This window comes from Sturnus vulgaris, chromosome Z (assembly GCF_052056855.1).
Source record: "Sturnus vulgaris isolate bStuVul1 chromosome Z, bStuVul1.hap1, whole genome shotgun sequence".
In the NCBI taxonomy this organism is placed as follows: domain Eukaryota; kingdom Metazoa; phylum Chordata; class Aves; order Passeriformes; family Sturnidae; genus Sturnus; species Sturnus vulgaris.
The window spans coordinates 413,977-435,685 of NC_142283.1; the positions used below are offsets into that span (position 1 = coordinate 413,977).

General features: G+C 56.5%; 3 protein-coding genes across 4 annotated transcripts; 2 read left to right on the forward strand and 1 right to left on the reverse strand.

The window, feature by feature from the left end:
- The first annotated feature begins 11 nt into the window (after positions 1–11).
- On the forward strand, positions 12–4,927 carry GRHPR (glyoxylate and hydroxypyruvate reductase). Of its 2 annotated transcripts, none has more exons than XM_088156529.1 (9): positions 12–232; positions 685–815; positions 892–964; positions 1,406–1,522; positions 1,651–1,739; positions 2,335–2,439; positions 3,077–3,212; positions 3,565–3,695; positions 4,700–4,927. In XM_088156529.1, exons 1-9 carry the CDS (start codon positions 168–170, stop codon positions 4,819–4,821), a joined length of 969 nt encoding a protein of 322 aa, XP_088012655.1. In that variant the 5' UTR covers positions 12–167; the 3' UTR covers positions 4,822–4,927. The 2 variants fall into 2 exon arrangements, with proteins under 2 accessions (XP_088012655.1, XP_088012656.1); XM_088156530.1 differs by lacking the exon at positions 4,700–4,927 and adding an exon at positions 4,478–4,685 and having other exon boundaries at positions 17–232.
- A 2,342-nt stretch (positions 4,928–7,269) lies between these two features.
- ZBTB5 (zinc finger and BTB domain containing 5) lies at positions 7,270–13,995 on the reverse strand. The gene is made up of 2 exons (XM_014889951.2): positions 13,886–13,995; positions 7,270–12,208 (listed from the first exon to the last, which is right to left on the reverse strand). Exon 2 carries the CDS (start codon positions 12,202–12,204, stop codon positions 10,180–10,182), a length of 2,025 nt encoding a protein of 674 aa, XP_014745437.1. The 5' UTR covers positions 12,205–12,208; positions 13,886–13,995; the 3' UTR covers positions 7,270–10,179.
- A 148-nt stretch (positions 13,996–14,143) lies between these two features.
- Positions 14,144–21,709, forward strand: POLR1E (RNA polymerase I subunit E). Its single transcript, XM_014889968.2, has 12 exons — positions 14,144–14,311; positions 14,406–14,509; positions 15,732–15,808; positions 16,757–16,842; positions 17,405–17,460; positions 17,804–17,948; positions 18,710–18,817; positions 19,196–19,292; positions 19,480–19,613; positions 20,316–20,397; positions 20,519–20,650; positions 21,357–21,709. The coding sequence occupies exons 1-12, from the start codon at positions 14,251–14,253 to the stop codon at positions 21,514–21,516; spliced, it is 1,242 nt and encodes a 413-aa protein (XP_014745454.1). The 5' UTR covers positions 14,144–14,250; the 3' UTR covers positions 21,517–21,709.

A 21,709-nucleotide genomic window follows, 5' to 3' on the forward strand; every position in this document is an offset into this window, starting at 1 on the left:
GGCCGGGGGCGGGGCGGCTGTTCCGGTCTATCGCGGGCTGTTCCGGTCTCTCCGGGGCTGTTCCGGTGTGTTCCGCTCTGTGCCGTGCTGTGTCCCGGTCCGCTCGCTCGGTCCGCTCGGTGCCGGCGGTGGCGGGCGCACGGCGGGCCCGGGCCGTGGCAGCGGCCATGTCGGTGTTCGTGACGCGGCGGATCCCGGCCGAGGGGCTGCGGGTGCTGTCCCAGGACAGCGGGTGAGCGGTAACGGCGCCCGTGACTGTCGGTAACGCTACCGGGGCGGGGCCCGGTGCCGGTGTGGGTCCCGGTACTGTGCGGGTTCCGGTGTGAGTTCCGCTGCCGGTGGGGGTGTCGGCCTCGGTGCCGATCCCCGGGCCCGTCCCGGTGACGGTCCCCATGCCGCTGCCGGTGGGGGTGTCGGCGCCGGTCCCGGTGTCGATGCCGGTCCCGATCCCTGTCCCGGTCCCGGTGCGGGTGTCAGTCCCGGTCCCCTTGCCGGTGCCGGTCCCGGTGCTGGTACTGGTACCGGTACCGAGGGGTGCCGGTCCCGGTGCCGGTCCCGGTGCGGGTGTCAGTCCTAGTCCTGGTGCCGGTCCCGGTGCTGGTACCAGTACCGATGGGTGTCAGTCCCGGTGCGGGTGTCAGTCCCGGTGCCGGTGCCGGTGGTGACGGGCCGGTGCCGCCGCAGGTGCCGCGTGCAGCAGTGGGACTCGGAGGAGCCGGTGCCGCGGGCCGAGCTGCTGGCGGGCGTGGCGGGGGCGCGGGGGCTGCTGTGCCTGCTCTCGGACCGCATCGACCGCGAGGTGCTGGACGCGGCCGGTGCGTGCGGGACCCTCCACCCCCGCCATCCCCGGGGCCTCGGGACAGCCACGGCAGCGCCCGCCGTGTCTTGCAGGGCCCGGCCTCAAGGTCATCAGCACTTTGTCCGTGGGCTTCGACCACCTCGCGCTGGACGAGATCAAGAAGCGGTAACGCTGCCCCTGTCCCCTGCTCTGTGCCCCGCCGGCTCGGACACCGCCTGCTCCAGCCCTCACCCTCCTCTGGTCCCCCCATGATTCCTCCCCCTGCTCTGACCCCCCCAATTCCTTTCTTTCCCCCTGCTCTGACCCCCCAATTCCCCCCCTGCCCCGTGCTCTGCACTCCCCTCCTCTGTCACACCCCGCACCCCGCAGGTCCCTTTTGGCTTTCTCAGAGCACGGGGCTGGGTGGGCTCAGCTCCCTGCACCCCTCTGCTGCCGGGTCCTGGCCGGGGTCACCCCGACCCCGCAGGGCTGGAGCAGCATTTGGGAGCTGGGCTGAGGCACCCGAGTGGGGAAGGGTGTGGCAGGAGGGCTGGGAGCCACAGCCGTGTGCCCTGGTGCCTGGGGCTGGCACCAGGGTGGGGATGGAAGGGATTGGAGCATCCACAGGGGGATCCGTGTGGGCTACACCCCGGACGTGCTGACGGATGCCACGGCTGAGCTGACGGTAGCCCTGCTGCTGTCCGCCTGCCGCCGCCTGCCCGAGGCTGCCGAGCAGGTCAGGAGGTGAGTGCTGCTCTGGGTGGCCCCTGAGCTGTGCCACAGCGCCGGTGATGAGGGGCTGAGGGAATCATTCCGCTCACACCTGGGCTGGGCTCTGAGGAGCTGTGCCGGTCCTGTCCCTCTCTCTGCAGTGGCGGCTGGACCACGTGGAAGCCCCTGTGGATGTGTGGCCATGGCCTGTCCGACAGCACCGTGGGCATCATCGGGCTGGGCAGGATCGGTGAGTGCCGTCCCGAGGGCAGATTGCTGTGCCTGCAGCAGTGGCACGGTGGGTTTGGAGCCTCACCTTCATGCTGGAAGGAGCCCCTGCTGCAGGTGGGAGGGCTGGAACGAGCTGGGCTTTGCAGTCTTTGCCAAGCCGGACTGTTCTGGGGCTCTGTGACTCAGCCAAGGCGGTGACCTGGTGCTGACCTGTCCAAACCGCATGAGCACAGCGAGGGGAGCTGTGCACAGCCTCTCCCAGCAGCTGTACTGGCTCCTTACAGCCTCAGGTGCTGGTGTGCTCCCACCTCCTCGCAGCCCTGCAGCAGCCTGTGCCTCCCCTGCTCCTCAGTTACACAAATGCAGTGCAAAGTCCACAGGACACCCGGCCCCAGCAGCTGTGGACTTTGCCAGCAGGCACCATTCCTGGCCCTGCTCCCCAGGGCAGTCAGGGGTCAGTGTCCATGGACCCCTTCCCACAGCAGGGCACCTCCAACCCCACCCCACAGTCAGCTGGGAACAGCAGGAGGGAGTGATCCCACTGCACAGCCCTGCCGTGGGTTCAGGTGCTGGTCCCCACACATGCCCCCAGCACCTTTCTCCCCCTCTCTTAGGACAGGCAGTTGCCCGGCGCCTGAAGCCTTTTGGGGTCAGGAAGTTTCTCTACACTGGCAGTGGCCCCAAACCGGAGAGTGCAGCAGAGTTTGGGGCTGAGTTTGGTAAGTTTGGCACCAGGGCAAGGGTGGTGTCAGTCTTCAGTCAGTCAAAACAAAACGCAGCATAGCCCACTGCTTTAAAAAAACTTGCTATTTTAATCCTTAAAAAAAAAAAAAATCAAGAGCCAGAAAAATGATAATTAAGAAAACCCTATATCATGGCTAGGATGGCTCCAGGGGGTGTCACTCACAGGGTTTGTCACCTGCAGGGTGGCCCAGTACAGGGAGGGACGAGCTGGGAGATCTGGGGACTCCTGGGGTACCCAGTGTGAGGGGAGGGAGTGCCACGTCCCAGACACGGGGGGACATGTCTGGGTGGTGACAGGGAGGACCCTGCCTCCTTGGAGACATGCCGGGGTTCATCAGAGCACTGTGAGAACTCGAGGCTGCAGTGATCCTGCCCCTGCTGCCCTTCCCTGTGTCTGTGCATTGCTGGTTTTCTGTCCGTGTCATTCCCACGGGAAGGGGGACACAGGGAACAGAGGCAAAATGTGGCAGCTGCTCCTGGGAGGAGGAGAGGGTGGTGTGGGCTGTCCCCACGGGCTGAGGGGTCCTGCTGGGAGGACAGGAGGGACTGCAGGGCCCCTGGAGCTCTGCTGAGGTGCTGGCTGCAGTGGGATGTTTCCATTCCTTCCCTCAGTCCCACTCACCAGGCTGGCCGAGGAGTCTGACTTTGTGGTGGTGACCTGTGCCCTGACACCAGCCACCCAGGGCATGTGCAACAAGGACTTCTTTGGCAGGATGAAGAAAACTTCCGTGTTTGTCAACACGAGCAGGTACTGGCAGCCCAGATCCGTGCCTGGGAGAGTGGCTGTCACCCTTCCACAGTGTGAGTGCAGGGGGATCTGCTGGGTTCTGAGTCCAGACAGCCTTCATGGCTGCAGCCACTGGGAGCATTTGCCCAAGGCCCCTTGGGACTGGCCAAAGGCAATTAAATCGTTCAGGGAGCACCCAGCTCTCTCCTGCAGCAGCTGGAGCAGGAGCAGCTCGCTGCTGGGGGGGTCAGGCACATCCAGAGAGGGTCTGACCTCTGCTTGGCAGCCCTGGGGACCCTCTGTGCCCCTGGGAGCCTGTGGGACCCCTGAGCACTGAGGCCAGCCTCTCACCCCTCTCACCCGGCATTTGCAGGGGGTCTGTGGTGAACCAGGAGGACCTGTACGATGCACTGGCCACTGGCCAGATCGCGGCTGCTGGCTTGGACGTCACCACACCAGAGCCACTGCCCACTGACCACCCCCTGCTGTCCCTCAAGAACTGTGGTGAGTGTCTGGGGGTGTCAGACCCCTCCTGAGCTGGTGCGGCCTCGGGGGCAGGGACGGGTGTGACAGGGACCCCTGGTCCCCATCAGTCTGCTGGTGGGCACCAGAGCTCAGGACAGGCAGGTCGGGTTCAATGCAGGGAGCTGCTGTGGGTAAAAACTCATCAACATGATGCCAAACAAGTGTGGGAGCTGTTTTAATTTTCCAGAAGGCCATTGAGATAAGCTCAGTTTTAGCACGTTCATGATGGCTCTTTATTCAATGTTTGAAATTCGTGGAGGATCTGGTATCAGCAGGTGCGTGAATGAGAAACCGATTCCCAGCTCAGGTGTTCTGAAGGGTTCCTGGGCACGTACTGTGCTGGAAAAGTTTCCCACTGGTTAAACGTGGGCTGCTGAGTTTGCCTGGCAGAGTCCTGGGCTCAGGAGCGCTGCTGGGCTGGCCAGGTGCCGTGGGTGTGGGCAGGTGTTACCTGGATAGTTCCAGCTTTGGGCAGGAGGGCAGGTGCAGGTCCAGGACTCAGACCTGTCTTCTCTGGAGCAGGATGATGCAGGGGAGGAAGGATGGCTAGGAAGGAGCTTGCTTGGCCAGTGTCTCACAGGATGTGCTCCCTCCAGGAAGAGGGGGTTGGAGTTAGGGTTCCAAAAAGAAACCACAGGGACATCCATGAAAATTTGGAACTGCCCGTGACTGAGTGTCTGTTTCTGAAATACAAACCTGTAGCTGTCGTTCTATCTTTCTGCTAAAACTCATTTTTTATTTGTTTGCATTGTTTCTCAAAGTAAACACTGTGAGGAGTGATAAAGAGCAGAGACTTCCTGGAACAAGACCAGGCAGGACAGAATTCATACACGTGTATCCATTGAATGCATTACTTATAGCAGTAATACTACATATTTATTAATGCAAAAAATAACATTTGCATGGATCCTGTACCTCTGACAGCCCTGAGGGGCTGTGTGGAGGTGAGAGGTGAGCAGCAGTGTCCCTCCTTGTCCCCGCAGTGATCCTGCCACACATCGGGAGTGCCACGTACGCCACGAGGAGCACCATGGCAGTGCTGGCAGCCAAGAACCTGCTGGCAGGGCTGCGAGGGGAGCCCATGCCCCACGAGCTGAAGCTGTGACGGCCAGGCCCTGCTGGAGCTGGAGCTGTGATGGCCAGGGATGGAGGGCCAGCCCCTGTCCCCTCCCCTGCCGTGGCCAGCAGCCATTAAAGAGAAGCAGCCAGTGTGTCGTGCTGATGTTATTTGAGAACAGGGCATGTGCTGGAGAGCACTGTGGGTGCCAGCAGGCCATGGAGAGGGGCTGGCCCTGGGTTGGGGAACGCTTGCCATGCTGGAACTACCCTAAGGGAGCTGCTGCAGCAGCATCTGTCCTCAAAACCTGGCTGCTGGTCACAGTGAGAGGCCAGGAGTGCCTCACCTGGGCTTGTAGCCAGGGGAGGAGGGAGAGGTAACAGCTTTGTCCATGCAAGCTGCTTCTGCCAGCACACACGAGTGGTCCAATGGAATTGGTGGCAGCACATGATGCTCTGCTTGAGAGATCTGAAGAAAAGCACAGAACAGGCTTGTGCAGCTCCCCAGGAACCTCCAGCTCTGCCTTTTGTACTCATAGCCAATTCCAGGCACAGCTCCAAACTGGAATTCGCTGGGAGTCACTACCCCTTTGTAGGTTCTGGCTGCAGTTCCCCTCATGTTTCTCAGGTGTGCAGTGGCATTTGCTGGTGCAGAGCAGCGCCTGAGCAGGGCCTGAGCCTCCAGCTGCCAGGGAAGGCCTGAGGGGCACATCTCCAGGGCTTTGGGGATCTGTGTGTCCTGCAGCCACTGTCCCACCTCCAGAAATGGGGCTGGAACCTGGAGCCCCCCTCTCCATGCCACTGATCACAGCATCATGGAAGGGGTTGGGTTGGAAGGGATGTTATGGATCACCTCATTCCACCCCCCCTGCCGTGGGCAGGGACGCCTTCCACTCTCCCAGACTGCTCCAAGCCCTGCCCAGCCTGGCCTTGGACACTTTTGGGGTGTGGGCACCACAGCTTTGAGGAGCCTGGGGTCCAGCTGGCTCATCCTGCAGGCTGGGGGTGGATTTGCCCCTGGGGTGTGCACTCACCTGGCCATGGCCCCTCCCCGTGTCCCCTCCCGTCACCGGTGACCGTGTGGCACACAGGACAGTGCCACAGAGCAGTCACAGCCACGCGCTGCTGCCACCCCGCCACCCCACGGGTGTCCCCACAGTGTGATGTGGGGTTTGAGCTCGGCCTCAACCCAGCCTCCTTCCAGCTCCCCGTGCTCCCAGTGCTCCCAGTGCTCACGCCAGGGACCATGCTGAGGAGCACACCTGGCCCCAGGTTCCTTTGGAGCTGTGCCTGTCCCTCAGCCCTCCTCTTCCTCCCAGCGCCATCGCCCCACTCCGTGGTGCCCAGGAGGACACAGGAGCCCCTGTGGCATGTCCAGCTGGGCAGTGGTGCCAGTGGCTGACCAGCCGTGCTCAGATGGGTTTGGACAGGTTTCCCCGTGCCCCACTGTCCCTGTGCCTTCACCCGGCAGGGGACAGACGGGGAACCAGTGCTTTTTGGGAAGGGCAGCACAAGGGGAGGGAGCGAGGAGCATGCAATGGGCAGGAGGGAGGCAGCAGCACCCCACAGGTGTGGGGAGGGAGCCAGAGCACGGCACAAAGCCTGCAGCAGGAGTTAGAGCTCACCCAGCACGCTCTGTGTCCCTTCCTGCCCCACAGCATCTCTTGTGCCAGGCTCTGCTGGGATGTCTTGGATGCTCAGTGAAGCGCTCTCTGATAGCTGTAATGGCTGCCGGAAGCTGCTCTGCATCCTGGGAGGAATTCGGACACATTCATCAATAAGTTTTGATTCACAAGCACGGCTGACTGTCTTGTGCTGACCTGTCAAATATTTCTGGAGGTCTGTAACCTGGACTGAGCAGGAAAGACTTGTGGCTGTGAAGGTAGGGAGGAAGAGAGTGTGCTCTGAGCATCCCACCTGGCTGGGGAGGTTCCAAGTGACCCGGTGGAAATCAGGATTGAGTTTGCTGTGAAAACCCAGAGCATGAGTCCAGTGGGGGAACTCATGAATCTGCAAGATTCCTTAGCGCTGACACTGAAGATTCTGCTGCTGGTGGAGCTGCCGTGACACTGAAGGATGGTGACAGAGTGTCCCAGAGGGTCCTGTGGTCCCTGGTGGTGACAGGGAATGACCCGGAGCCTGAGCAGGTGTGTCAGATTCCCCAGGTGCATCAAGAAATAGACAGGAGCTGAGAAATCAGCTGCCACAGGGACTGGAGCACCGGGCTCAGGTGTCCACCTCAAAACTCCTTTGAGACAGCACCTCCTGCACCTGTGACATCCTCCCATGAGGAATTCAGAGAGCAGCACTGACCACGGATCATGAACTGTACAGGGGCTGCGTAGATATTATTTCATTAACAACACTAAGTTCTTACAAAGAACTCTACCGGGAACAACATTATTACCAAGGTCAGGTTCTTACAACCCCTTTGGCAGCCACAGTTTTTTCTGCAGAGGCTGACGTGGAGAGCACCAAACCAGTGAAGCCAGTCAGACACAGCAACACAAAAACACAGGGTTTATTTCCAGGTGTTGTGGAACAGACACCCCGACACCTCCATGCGAGGTCCCGCTTGCAGAGTTCAATTCTGAGCACAGTTCAGTGGCACAAGCTCTCCAGGCTGTGGGGTGAGGCACCCTTCACTGCAGCTATTGATTACTGATTATCACCCACGTATTGATTTATGCTATCCCCAGGAATTTATTGCTTCTTTCAGGAAGACTCAGAAAGCCACGAGGCAGCTGCAGGCTCCAGGCCAGCAACTGCCCCTCTGCACATCAACTGGCAAAGGAACTTAAAGCTGCTGCTGCTGCTGCTGCCAAAAATGCTCCGGACAAACTTTTCCTCAAAGAAAGAATACGTAAGTCCTCCTGCACTGATACTCCACATCAACATTTTTATAAAAGCAGTTCAAAAGTCCAGTTAAGTGTTTATCAGCTCACATTAGTTGCTAATTAGTCTCCTTGCACAAAGAGATGCTTTATTCCCAAACACTGTAACAATTCAACAAATTTGGTTGTGCTACAGGAAACAGAAATTAAAAAAAAAACGAGCCTTGTCTTTAAAAAGCAAAACACTAGAAATGCAATGAAGATGAACCAGAGCGTTACTTAATTAAGCAACACAAGAAAATATTAAAGTACAAAATACTGCATTTTATTGATGTTTGGGAGTGTTTATGTAGCTCAATGCTGTTAGTCCCCAATACTGAAATTATTTACAACAAAACACAGCATATCCCACTGCTTTAAAAAAAACCGTGCTATTTTAATGCTTAAAAAAAAACAAGAGCCAGAGATATGACCGTTAAGTAAACCCTATGACAAAACACTAACATTTAAAAGGAATTAATCCAACCATCTCCTATGTTTCTGCATTCCTCAGATGGTCAAGGTGCAAAGGACATGCTGATAGGGCAGGTACAGGGAATCCTCTGTCTCACCGGAGCAGAGGGACACACTGCAGTCCTGACCCAGCCCCTGCTCAGCTGAGCAGGATTTATCACCACCAGAAGTGCTCTGAAAGTTTATTTTAAAACCTAAGGATGCTGAGCACCTGTTCATGTGCACCAAGGAAGAAAGGAGACTGCAGGCAGCATGAAGTTACAGTGGCACCAAAGAAGGGGAAATTAAAAAGAGATTTACATGATTCACATGGAGAATGACAAATTTCTGCTGCACGTGCTCAGTGCCATTTCCTAAAATTAAATTTACATTATCCTTTTTTAAAATGTATGGGGAGAAGTACTTTTATGACAGTGGCTTAAGTGGATTTGACAAGGACATTTTACAGAATATGAGCCAGCAGTGCCCTGGCAGCCAGCAGGGCCGAGCATGTCCTGCGGGGTACCACAGCTGGGTGAGGGAGGGGATTGTCCTGCCCTGCTCTGGGGGCAATTCTGAGCACTGTCACATAAAAGACATCAAGCTGCTGGAGAATGTCCAAAGGAGGCCATGAGGCTGGTGAGGGGTCTGGAGAGGAAGCTTTATGAGGTGCAGCTGAGGGTACTTGGTTTGCTCAGCCTGGAGGAGGCTGAAGTCAGACCTCCCTGGGCTCTTCAACATCCTCCTGAGGAGCAGCAGAAGGGCAGGTACAGAGCTCTTCACTCTCATGACCGTGACATGACTTGAGTGATAGGCTGAGGCTGAATCGGGGCAGGTTTAGGCTGGCTATCAGGAAAGGTTTCTCACCCAGAGGGTGGTCTGGCACTGAACAGGCTCCCCAGGGACAGGGTCACAACTCCAAGGCTGCCTGAGGTAAAGAAGTATTTGCACATGGCTCTCAGGCACGAGATGGGATCGTTGGGACATCCCCTGCAAGGCCAGGAGCTGGACACAATGATCCTGAGGGGTCCCTTCCAGCCCAGCCTACTCTGTGATTCTGTGCAATATGGCAAACGAGGATTGCTCCTGACCGAGGAGGAATCTGCTCCAAGGACAGACCCACAGCTGCGAAGGGAAGTCACTAAGTGTGCAGGGCAGGAAATTAAAGCCTGGAGATAAGAGAAAAAGACAACGTGCTCACGCCATAATGGGGACCAGATGGACTGTGGGCATCTGGGAACAGCGAGATACTGTCTTACGTGGCAAAAAAAGCCATCACAAATCCCCTCTCCTTCAAAACAACAGACAAAGACAAGCTCTGTTCAAACCTCTGCGTATATAGAAGTGTAACATAGGAGATACAAACTGGTTAAAATACTGCTAGGAATAGCACAAACAAGAGACAGTACTTCACTTACCACTTAATACTCGTTTCTACGGGAAAAAAAAAAAAAGCCAGCCTAACATCCAGATCTTGCTGTATTAAAGTTATATGTACACCTGGCAGCCCCAAAGTTACTGTCTGGGATTTAATTTAAGCACCTTGATTACACAGTGTCCTTTACTACAAAACAGCCAAACATACATTCATAATCCTAGAACTATTGTCGTAAGTAGCGTATTTTAAAGCACTATGTCAGACAGGAGCAGCCTAAGCTGTTTTTCTGTTTTAAGGGTAAGGGACGTGCACCGCTGTCCTCACATAATGCGGCAACTCATGTTACAGTAATCATTTAAATGCTTTCACTGTTACAAAAGAGAGAGGAGGGGAAAAAAAAAAAAAAACAAATAAAAAAAAACAAATAACCAAAACCAAACCAAAAGAAAGGCGCACGTGCTGAAACCGTGCTATTTCAGGAGACCCCCGTGCTGTCACCCCTCTGCCCTGCAAAGGAGCTGCTTTGCCCCGGGGGTCACATCCCCATGCCCGCCGCGCGGTCCCGGCGGCGACACCCGCGAGGTAGGTACCGGATATCCCCAATGGCAGAGCCAAGACTGTGTGCGGCACCGCGGCACGCCGGTGTCCGCCCGCCCCAGCGTCCCCGCCTCCGGCGAGGCTCCTCCGGGCCCGGGCCGGCAGGTCACAGCAAGCTGCTGGGCAGGTTGCTGCTCTGCCACCTAAGGCAGGTGGTCTTAGAGTGTTTGTAGAGGTGGCTGGACTGGCTGAAGCGCTTGCCGCACTTGAGGCAGGCGTAGGGCTTCTCCCCCGTGTGCACACGGATGTGCTTCTTGCAGTCCGTGAGCGTCAGGAAGGTCTTGCAGCAGATCTTGCAGGCGTACTTGCGGGCGCCCTCCACCACCAGCACGTTGTGCTCCGACAGAGCCTTCTTGCACTTGGACAGGACGTCGGCGGACGCCCGGGTCAGCTGCGGCGGGCCCGGCTGCGACAGGTGCCCGCCCTCGAAGGAAGTGCTGCCGTTCATCATTAGCTGCGACCCCGACGAGCTCTCCTGCAGCTGCGAGCCCCGCACCGACGTCACCACCGGCATTTTGGGGGCAATGCGGCGGTAGCCAGGAAAGCCACCAGCCCCGCCTCTCACCGAGCCCATCATGGCCCGAGACAGCGAGTGCAAGCCCAGGCCCGAGCGTGGGAAATCCATGCCGAACTGCTCCGCTGCTCGGTACCCAGAGCTCTGCACGCACGGCAGGCCCATCACATCCTGCATGGGCCTCACAAAGTGGGAGTCCGTGGGCTCACTGAACGGGTTCTCCACGTGGGACACGGCAGCAGAGGAGTGGCCACCGGCGGGCCCTGACTCCGGGCTCATCAGGTAAGAGGCGTCACTGTCCATCCTGCAGTCACTCGTGGTGTTGGGAATGTTGTCGTCGTTGTTTTGGCTGGCACCAAAGCCACCTCCTCTGCTTTTATTTAAAAAATTTGAAATGCTGAAAGAAGACTTGTGTTCCAGGTTGTTGGACACCTCCATAATGTGGATGTCTCCCACTCTGTCAGTGCTGGACTGAGGGTCCGAGAAGCTGCGGTCGCTGCTCTCGGGACTCAGCTCTATCTTCTCTGCGCTCACCACTCCTCCTTCCACCTCCACCGACTCGCTGCCCTCCGCCTGCGAGGTGACATCGCTCACCTCGTCCTGAGGCTCGGGGGAGCTCAGCGGCTCAGACTTCACCACCACCCTCATGTGCTCCTTCTCGTTCAGGCTGACCTCCGGGTTTTCACACGGGAAGTTGCTCTTCTCAGCAGCAGCCTCCTGGTCGAAGCTGGTTTCCACCTGCGTGGCCTGGGACGCCAAGGACATCTGGGAAATGTTCCCCCCGCCGTTGTCTGACTGGCTGGGCACTTGAGCGTCCTCCTGAGCGCCAAAAGACTGGTCGAACATGATCGTGTTGTCCTCCTGGTTATCAGCGACCGTGTCGGCCTTGGAGTTGTCCACAATCTTGAGCGAGTCCGGAGAGAAGAAATCCTCCCGGGAGTGCACGACGGGCTGCCCGCTCTCGGCGGCCACGTCGGGCACGGGCTCGTCCAGGGCGGGCCGGACGCGCTGGCGGGCGCGCTCCTCGGAGCTCTGCTTGCGCTTGTGCAGGCGGCGGATGGGGAAGGCGGCGCGCTGCTCCAGCCCCCGGGGCAGCGCCAGCCCCACGGCGCCCGGCGGCTCCTCGGAGCCCTGCGCCGAGCCCAGCGCCGAGCTGACGATGCTGAGCCCCAGCTGCTGCAGCATGAAGGAGCGCTGCAGCCGCGCGCTCTGCTCCTGCGCGCGCTCGCTCGGCGGCGACAGCGGCAGCGTCCGCGTGGTCAGGTAGTGCTTGCAGGCCTTCACCACCGAGTTGAGGTGCAGGTGGGAGGCGGCCAGCAGCACGTCCATCACGTTGCTCTCGCCCAGCATCAGCGTGGAGGTGTACATCATGTCGATGAGCGCGGCGAAGGCCTCGGCCGTCACCACCTCGCTGTCCAGCTGGATCATGTTCATGGTCTGGTCGCCCTCGGCCACGGTGAAGAGCGCGCGGAAGTGCGTGCTGCAGGCGGCCAGCACCGAGCGGTGAGCCTTGAAGTGCCTGTTGCCCACCACGATGACGCAGTCGCACAGCTGCCCGTGCAGCCTCTGGTAGTTGAGCTGCTGGAAGACCTGTTCAAAGTGCCCCGGGAAATCCATGATCCTGCAAGGGAGAAGAGAGCGCTGTATGAGTCACTGAGTTTCAGAGGGACAAGAGGCAGAGCAGCTCTGCTGTGAGGAAAGGGTCGGTGAGTTGGGATTGTTCTGCCTGGAGAAGGCTGCAGGGCGACCTAACCGTGGCCTTCCAGCTCTGCAGAGGGCTACAGTGAAGGTGGGACAGGACTATTTAGAGGTCTGCAGTGAAACAGAAAGGGGAGTGGGTTCAAACTGAAAGATGGTAGCAGAAGATGGGATTGTTCTCTGAGAGAGTAGGGAGGCCCTGGCACAGGGTGCCCAGAGCAGCTGTGGCTGCCCCTGGATCCCTGGAAGTGTCCAAGGCCAGGCTGGATGGGCTTGGAGCACCCTGGGGCAGTGGAAGGTGCCCCTGCCCATGGCAGGGGGTGGAACAAGACAAGGTGCCCTTGCAACTCAAATTGTTGTATGATTCTAGGGTTGAAGTCCTGCTCGGGCTGCAGTGAACCTGGCTGTGAAGATGAAAGCTGACAGCTAAAAGACAGACAAACAATAACTGGTGTGAGTTTACCACCACCACATGGGCACAGGATCAAAGCCAGCAGTCTGGAGGACAAGGAAAAGCAGTGGAAATCCAAGTTCTGCCACAGAGCTGACCTCAGCACCACCCATGCTACAGGCAGCTGTGCTGGAAACTGGACAACGTGGGTCACCTCACACCCGTGAGTAAAACATTTAATCCTGGTTTGTAAAAAAATCCGATTAAAATAATAACCTGCTGCCCCCTCTGATACACTGCTCACATAATTGCCAACCTTCCACAGAAACGCCAGGGCTGCTGGCAAAACAAAGCACTGCTCAACAACACAAGTAGGCAAGAGTCAGGGGTGGTTTCCTCCTAAATTGTCAGTAAGAGAACGTGAGTCAGATCTTAGTAAATTCATTTCAAGACTACCTAGGTGACCCTCGGCAGTATCTCGTCTTTTCCTCGTGAAAAAACAGCAGAATGTAAGATTTGGTGAGCAGGAAGGCTGCACGTCCAAGGCACACACACAGAAGCTCCTGCGCTCACGTTTATTTTCCAACAGCAACGTGCCAGCATCAATGGACACAAGACCACAAAGCAGAAAAAAAAAAAAAAAAGTCACATGGCCAGAGTGGCCAGAGTTACACTTTTGAGGAGCGACCAAATATAAGTCTGCTGATTCAGAAAGTCCATCCTCACACGTGGATGTGTTTGCTGCTATTTCTTTCTTGCCCATGACTGTCTTTACTGGCCAGCTTGTCGCCCTACACAGGATATCCCCAAAATCCCACCGTGTGCCCTTGGATGGAGTCAGAACAGGGAAACAGTCACCAGTTATCACCTGAAATACTCGGCATGGGGAAAATCAAGTAACTTAAAGCCTTTGAAAACTCCAGGACAATAACTGTCTGCTGGATAACTAGGGGTCTCCTGCTCAAAGATGCTCTTCTCAAGCCAGTGCCATTTTCCCCGTTTTGTTTCCTTTAAGCATCACCTGGAACACTCAAAGCCTCCCAGAGAAGCACCTGCATCCCAGCGCTGCATCAGCACCGGCGAAGACGCACCCGGAGACTCCGTTTTGTGCCGCACACGGGACATAAAGGGGAGTCCGGAGAGCCCTGGTCCCGCCCCGACGCTGGGGTCATTGGTCTCCGCCTCACCGCCGCCCTCCGCCCCGCTCACCTGCGGTGTCCGTGCGGGAAGGGCCGTGCGAGGCTCAGGGTGGGTAGTGGGATCGGGACTGGGATCGGGACTGGGATCGGGCTTGGCACCGGCCCCGCTCCCGCCGCTCCGGCCCCGCCCGCCCCGCCCCGCCGCGCCGACCGAGTGCGTCACTTCCGGCCGCTGGCGACGCGGACGCCACTGACAGCCAATCGACGACCTCGTTACTCATACGCGGCGGCCGAGTCTCATCTCGCCCAATCGAGGCTGACCTTATTGCTACGCCGGGAGGCAGTGGCGGAAGAGGCGGGGGAACAGGAGGAGCGGGACCGGGAGCCGCACCGGCACGCGCATCCCAACCGCAGCCCCTCACTCGGCCTCTTGCCATGGACTCCGCCACCTGGCGCTACCGCGGGGACCCCGAGGCTGAGCAGCCGGCGGCGCTCGGTGAGCGGGACTGGGCCGGGGGCGTGGGGCGGGTCACGGGCCCCCCTCGGGGATCGCGGCCGGCCCCGGATCTCACGGGCTTCCTTTCCCGCAGTGCGGTTCGCCAATGGGAAGCTGCAGCGCCCTGACTCCCTGCGCTTCACCGTGTACCGGAACCGGGACACGGCGCATCCCCGCAAGAAGCACCGCAGGATCCTGGTACGGGCTCGCCCTGAGGTGGCGGAGCGGCCTCGGACCGTCGGGTCGCAGTAGTATTAGGATATTGTGATAGTAACATACAGTAGGCAACAACCAGATAATGGCCAAAATCGCATAAAAGTGTCGATGTTATTAATTAGCCCCGTGGGCTGCGGGGCCCGTTAGAGACCACGGCGGGATCGGCGGCCGGGCCCCAGCCCGGGGAATTCCCACGTGTAATCCCCAGCGAGCAATTCCAGCTGTGGGGTGCGGAGGGGTTTGACCCTGTTTTGCCCTCAGGGCTGTGGCCTCAGCAGCTCCCTCCGGTTGGAGCAAAAAACTCCTCCCTGTGAGGGTGGGCAGGGCTGGCACAGGGTGCCCAGAGCAGCTGAGGCTGCCCCTGGATCCCTGGCAGTGCCCAAGGCCAGGCTGGACACTGGGGCTGGGACACCCTGGGACAGTGGAAGGTGTCCCTGCCATGGCAGGGGTGGAGCTGGATTGGTTTAAGGTCTCTTTTGACCCAAACCAGTCTGGAATTCTGAGCTTTGCAGCAGATTAAAAAAAAACAAACTATCAAAGTTTAGCCCAGCATGTTCCAAAGGGATGTGTTCCTAGTGCAGGGCATCTCTGGGTTCTAGAGGAACCAGAGGAGGCTCTGGCAGTGATGTGGCTCATGGACACTGCAGGGTGGAGCTGGCAGAACAGGGACAAGCTGAAGCATCTGGGAGTCGCTTCCCAGCTTGTCAGGTGCATTTGATAATGAAATTCATTGTGTTGTGTTCACACAATTTGGCCAAATTACATCATAAAGTGATGTAATAGTGAAGAGGGAGCTGAGGGTACAATCAGAAGGTGCCTTCTGATGCTGCTTCTCCATTCAAGGAATAAACAACTTTTCAGCCCAAATTGTTGGGGGAAATTCACTGCACAGCACAGCAGGAAAACCAACCCATTCTCATAAAGCACTGAAAACATGGTGGCTGGGACACTCCTGGTAGTGCTGGCTCTGGCTTTCCAGCTGGTGAATTGCAGGCACCTGGCAATCCTGGAGCTTAAAGGAATCATTGTGAACCACGTTTTAAACTGAAGTAGGGAGGGGTGGTCACAGTGAGGTGTTGTGCAAGTTTGCTGTGCTGATACACTCTGCCTGGGATGCAGAGCTGGTGGCCCCAGGGGAAGCAGGGCAGAGGCAGCGAGGGTCCCTCACAGCCCCCTGCTCAAGGAGCTCTCCGTGGTTCCCCAGGTGTCGGAGACAGAGCGGCTCTGCTACGTGGGGCACAACTTCGGCAGCGAGGCAATGAAGTGCAACTCCCTGTGCAGGTATGGAAAAGGGGCCAGGAGCACAGGGGCTGCTCAGAAACAGAGCTCCTGCTCCCCGCCCTGCTCCTGTCTCAGAGCTTTACACGGGGGCCTGAGGGGCCCTGAGGATTTGGGCAGGAAGCTCCGGCTGCTCGTGCACATCTTGTGGAAGCTGTGATGTGTAAATCACAAACCAGTTTGAACATGTCTTGTGAGGTCTGGGGTGAGCATATGGATTAGTGTAGCAGCAGGATGGAGCTTTCTTACTAAGAAATTGCCATTATCATCAGTTGGTCAATGCTGAAGGGGTCATCACTGTGGGGCCCTTCCAGCTGAGATGTTCTGTAATTCTGTACAAGGAGCTGGCTTCACTTCTGCAGAGTCTGTCAGAACGTGCCCCTACCAACCTCTGCTCTGCCTGAACAATGAAACCAGGAGAGATGGATCCTCAGAGCATTTTCCAGTTTGAGATACTGCAGCTGAAAAAAAGAGCACCAATGAAAAAAGAGATAAATGCAATTCAGCAGATGTGTGTGGTACGGGTGTTAATGCAGCATTGCTTGTGGGCAGGTTTAAGTGCTCTTACCTCTGGACACTGGTGAACAGGTGGTTCTGGGGGGCTGCAGTGGTGCTTGCCTGCACGTCTGGGGATCCTGAGCTCTGGGAGCTACAAGGAACTTCGGCTGTTATTCAAGCTATGGCCATCAAGTCTTGGCATAGCAAAAAAAGGCAAAAGAAAATAGCCTGGCATCTACACTTCACCTAATTCAGTTGTTTTAAGATTTCTGCATTTTCTTAGAGCAGCAAATCTTTCTGTTTTCATATGTACACATGCCTTGTAGGTAACTTGGTTTATTGCAGCACTGCATGTGCAAGGCAGGAGGGATGCCAGGATGTGAAAGGACCATGTAATTTAAATAATTTCCACTGCTCTGCCTCTCACTAATCAACTGTCCCCGTTCTCCCCAGGTACTTCGTTGGTGTGTTAGACAAGAACTCTGGGCAGATGGAGGTCTACAATGCTGAAATATTCAACATGAAGCCCTTGCTCTCAGGTGGGAGGTGCTGGGAGTCACAGCTGCTCTGTTGCTTTGTCCTTCTCATTCCTGCCTTGTTCCCTTGGCATGGAACAAGGACGATTCCTTCACTTGTGCATGCTGGGAGGGAGGGGGGAGCACAGCGAGTCCAGGGTGGAGGTTAAGCAGGGAGTGTGGAGGCTGGGAGTCACTCACAGAGTGTCACTGCTCAAGTGCAGCCTTGTCTGGGTGTGTTCTGCTGAGGGAGGCCTGAGACTCATCAAGAATTAGATCCCTGAATAACAAAAACCCAGGTTTTATCCAGCAGAACTGTTTTTTGTCATTGAACCCAGGATAAGAACCCAAAAGATCTCATCTTTTGGTAGCTGATTTTTACCCTGTGCAGCAGGACGTGGGCTTGGCCATAGTCCATGTATTGCACCCACGGGCTTTGTAACAAAAGCTCCTTTTGTGTGTCCTTTAATTAGGCAGGTGACATGGAGGAGATCCAGATGTGCCAAGTCTATCAGTCACAGAGCTTCAGGAATTCCCATCCTGGCCGCTTCTGTCCAAGCACACTAACTTTGCTGTTGTTTTATAGATAACCCCCTGCCTGACGACACAAGGGATTATCAGACCAAGTCCTACAGGGAGAAGGTAAAGTTGAAGCTGTGTCATGTTCTGCTGTGATTACCTGGCTGTCAGGGGCAGATGCTCGTCTTGAGGCTGGCAGGTTTGGTGCCCGCAGGGTAAACCTGTGCAGGACCAGCACTCTCCCCGTGTCCAGGAGGCAGCACAGTCGTTGCCTGGCTCAGGAGTATTTTCCTGGGTATTTTCGGCTGGTCCCAGTGACCTCCTGCCCCTCTCATCCTGCTCCTGCGGGTTTTGCCACAGGAAGAGTTTTAAGTTTTCGTACAGACCACGGCTGCGGAGCGAGCAGTGGGTTTTGTGTTCTGCTGGGTGCACAGGGTGTTCTAAGGTGTGCTTGTGTCCTGTGTAGATGGATTTGTGCATTGAGGCCTTCGGAACCAGCAAGCAGAAACGAGCTCTGAGCTCTCGCCGCATGAACGCTGTGGGCAACGACATTGTGACCACAGCTGTGACAAAAGCAGCTGCCAACGTTATAGATGCCAAGGGAGTCACAGGTGAGAGGATTCTGCCTTGGGCTGTCATCAGGACAGCCTGAAGTGCCTTTTCCTGTCTGTCCATGCCAAGTGTGGCAGGAAAAAGAGGGGTTTTCTTTAAGTGATGAGGAAGTAGCTGGTCTAACAGCTGGGATAGGTACATGTAGAGGAACTGCTTCTTTCTGGTCCTTCTGGACTTGGTGTTGGAGTGCTCTGAATGAGGGAGGGTTCCTGGGATATCAGTGTCCGTCCTGCCTGCTTTGGAAGCTCCTGTGGGATATGAGTTCACTGGCATAAAGGTAGTGCCTTTACCTGGTCTGAACTCTGTGGCGTTACTGTTCTTACCTCAGAGAGTGGTGCAGCCTTGTGACAGGTCACAGTACAGTGTGGTGTCACCATCCCTGGGGGCTTCCAAGCAAGGAGAGAGCTGGGGCTGTCCTGACTGTGGACATCTGGGCAGGAGGGCAGCCAAGAGCACTGCTGGATCCTGAGAGTGTCACTGGCATGAACAGGAGAGATGTCTGTTGGCTTAGACCCCACCACCTTTCATCTCTTTTGTCCCAGGATGGATTGACTCTGCTCTCAGAGCTGCTTTGTGCCAAGTGGGTGTCCTGGAACCCAGGTGCCAAAACTCTGCTCTGCCCACATCTTGGTGCCCTTCTTTCCTAGATGTTGCTCTAGTCTGGACTGGTCTTCCTAAAAGGAAGGATTTAGGTTGTGTTCCTGTACTGTGCATTTTGGTTAGCCTGATCCCAATGCTTCTGTCCTGCTTCCCTGCCAAGCTCTGGTGAAGGACGTGGCCCAGGATGATGTGCAGAACATCTCTGCCTTCCTGCCCCCGTGCCACGAGGATGCTGACAGGCCGGAGCACGTGTACAAGTTTGAGGACAGTATCCTTTCTGTGTCACAGTGGCTCCTCACACCTGCCAGGCTCCATGGAGCAAGTCGAGCCTCTGCCCCTCACAGGCCAAGAGCTGGGAGCAAAGTAGTGCTGCCCCGGGGTTCTGGGGCCTGCAAATCCCATATCCTGCCTCTCCTGTGGAGAGCAGGCTGCTCTGCTTCCTGGTGGGTAGCGTTCCACAGGGAATATTGGTAAGGTCAGCCTTGCACAAGTGAGCTATGGCTGTGCCACAGCCTGGTAGGGGCCTTAGTTCCTGGGCGGGTTCCATCCCCTTGCCCTGCCCACTTCTCCTCCAGTGAGTGTCGACAGAGCTGCCCTACCTGGAAGGCAGAGCCCAGGCTTGTTCTTTTCCTTAAAACCCTGCCAGTCCTGTCTCCTGCTGAGTACGAGGCACTGCGGGTGCCAGCAGCCCCCCTGGCCAGCATCACCACGGAGGAGCTCGCCAAGAGAGCAGAGGAGAGAAGGTAAGGCTGCTGCCAGGGGCCACGTGCTGGCTGAGGGCCAGCAGGGCTGCTGCTCCAGTGCCACAGCTCTGGGACAGAGGGAGGACATGGCATCCAGGTGAGGCAGGGCAGCACCTGCCTTGGGGAATGCAATGTGGGGGACAGCAAGGGGCCCCTGGGTAGCTGAGCTCCCCTCTCCTTCCTGCAGCCACTGCTCCTTTGTTCTGGAGGAGCTGAAGTTCCTGCCCACTGATGAGAAGAGCAGAGACCACAAAGCCCGATGCCTCTGGTTCCTGGACACCCTCATCAAGTTCAGTCACATGAAAGTGATCAAGAAGAAGCGTAAGAGAGTTTTCAGCTTATGAACACATGCTTTTGGGAATGTCCTCATCATCCTTTGCTCGTCAGCTGAGTGTGTGGATCATACCTCTGCCGTACTCAGGGTCCTGCTTTTGAAAGAGCACCAGACATTTAGGTTGAGATTTCCCAGGCTTGCCATCTTCCTTAGGACTTGTGTGTCTTTGTCAGCCCTTGGCAGGGCTGAGGGAGGAGGAAGTAGCAAGCGTGGCTCTGAATATCTTCCTGCATTGCTGGACACACAGCAGTCACCCATCGGACTTGTCTAAAGAGGGAATGACTAGACTTGGTGATAGTAGAGACTTGTTAGTGTGGTCTCAGCTTTAACAGTATTCTGTGGCAAAAGAAATACATGCATAGGTGTGTGCAGATTGTCTAGTATGGAAGTAGGAGATTGATTTCTAGGTCTTATAATTTTTCAGGCCTGAGAGAATCCCGACAGCTGTTATTTTCTTAGTACAAGCAAACACCAACGTTCCTTTTAAGTTTATTGTGTTCCTGGGAAGAGACAATAAGTGGTGGGATTCCTGGGGTTGGCCTCAGTGATCGTGGTGGGTCCCTTTCCATGTGGGTATTCTGATATTCCGTGATAAGTGTCAGGATGGTAGATGTGCTGCTGTGGTGGGTGGGCAGTGCAAGATAGAACGTGTGTTCCTCCTTCTACTGCAAAGCCCCTTTCTGCCCTAGATCCAATGGGTCCTGAGTGCCCACACATCATCAGCAGGAAACTCATGAAGAATTTCAGCTCACTGACCTACAACAATGGCAGGTAAGAAATGGTGTGTGGTGCTCTCGAGGCTCAGATGTGGCAGAGCTTGAGGGGACACAGACACACCATCAGGAACCCCCTTACGCTCCACATCTCACGAGTTCTCCCTCTTGCCACACAGCATCCAGAATTTAATCTCTGCATCCATGAAGGCTAAAATCACCGCATATGTCATTGCCTTGGCTCTGCACATTAACAACTTCCAGACTGATCTCACCGTCCTGCAGAACGACATGAAGCTCCAAGAGAGCAGGTGGGTCATCCTGTTCGTTCACACCCCCTGGGATCCTCCTACAGGAAGACCCTGGGAGGGCTCTGGAGCGTCTCTGGACCTGGGTAGGGCTTTAGTTTTCCAGGGAAGCATAGGCAGCTGTCTGTGGGTGCAGGACCTGCATTTCCCAGGAGTCACCTGGCAGCTGCAGCTCTGCTCCAGCTGTGCTCCTGCCCTTGGCCCTGCAGCATTCACTGGATCAGGCTTTCTGGCCAAAACTTCAGTTATCACTGGGTCTTACCAAAGCCCCTGGTCACCACTTGGTTTTCAAGCTCCCTCATTGGTTTTGATGCCATCACTTACTTTGCCCACAGTTATCCTCTTTATTCTTTGATCGGTAGTAGTGGGTTTAGTGGGTTTAAGGACCATCCTTGCTGTTGGTTTCCATCCATCTTCCCTTTCTGTTGTTCAGTATGGAACTAAGCTGTTGGTTTTGGCAATTGATGCCCGGGTTTGGGTTGTGCTGCCCTGCAGCTGGCAACATGGGGCCTTGGATGCTGTGGGGAAAAGCATGGAGGAAGCTGAACCTGCTGGAACAATCAGCAGTGCTCTGTGCCTTGCAGCCCTGATGCTCCCAGTTGCTGCCTCCATGGCATCCCTGTACCAGAGACACCTCCCGAGGGCTGTGGGTGCCTGTGTGGCACGGGGGGCTCAGCCCCACTGATGGCATCTCTCCGGTGTTTTCCAGGATCCTGGACATTGCCAAGGCCCTGCGGCTCAGGGTGTCCAAGGCCAAGGCGGGGCCAGGGCTGGAGAATGACCAGAACCACAAGCTGGGCACTCTGTCTCTGCCCTTGCCCACGCAGAAAGCGCCAGAGGGACAGAGGAAGCGCCGGAAAATGAACTGAGAGGCCCAGCAGGGCTGAGGGGAGACACAGCCCCTCCCTCAGAATGTCAGGGGGATGCTTTCATCTGCTGGGTTGGGTCCAGCATCAGCCCTCACCCTGCTGAAACTCGGGCTGAGGGTTTCACCTCATTAAAATGCTGCTTTTTTTCTATTTATATAGAAAAAGCTATAATAAAACTCTTTTTTTTTCCATC

Coding starts and splice junctions, on each gene's coding strand:
- GRHPR (XM_088156529.1), top strand. CDS start 168: ATGTCGGTGTTCGTGACGCGGCGGATCCCGGCCGAGGGGCTGCGGGTG. Junction 816..891: donor CGAGGTGCTGGACGCGGCCG/GTGCGTGCGGGA, acceptor CGTGTCTTGCAG/GGCCCGGCCTCAAGGTCATC. Junction 965..1,405: donor CTGGACGAGATCAAGAAGCG/GTAACGCTGCCC, acceptor GAGCATCCACAG/GGGGATCCGTGTGGGCTACA.
- POLR1E (XM_014889968.2), top strand. CDS start 14,251: ATGGACTCCGCCACCTGGCGCTACCGCGGGGACCCCGAGGCTGAGCAG. Junction 14,312..14,405: donor TGAGCAGCCGGCGGCGCTCG/GTGAGCGGGACT, acceptor CCTTTCCCGCAG/TGCGGTTCGCCAATGGGAAG. Junction 20,398..20,518: donor CTGACCTACAACAATGGCAG/GTAAGAAATGGT, acceptor CTTGCCACACAG/CATCCAGAATTTAATCTCTG.
- ZBTB5 (XM_014889951.2), bottom strand. CDS start 12,204: ATGGATTTCCCGGGGCACTTTGAACAGGTCTTCCAGCAGCTCAACTAC.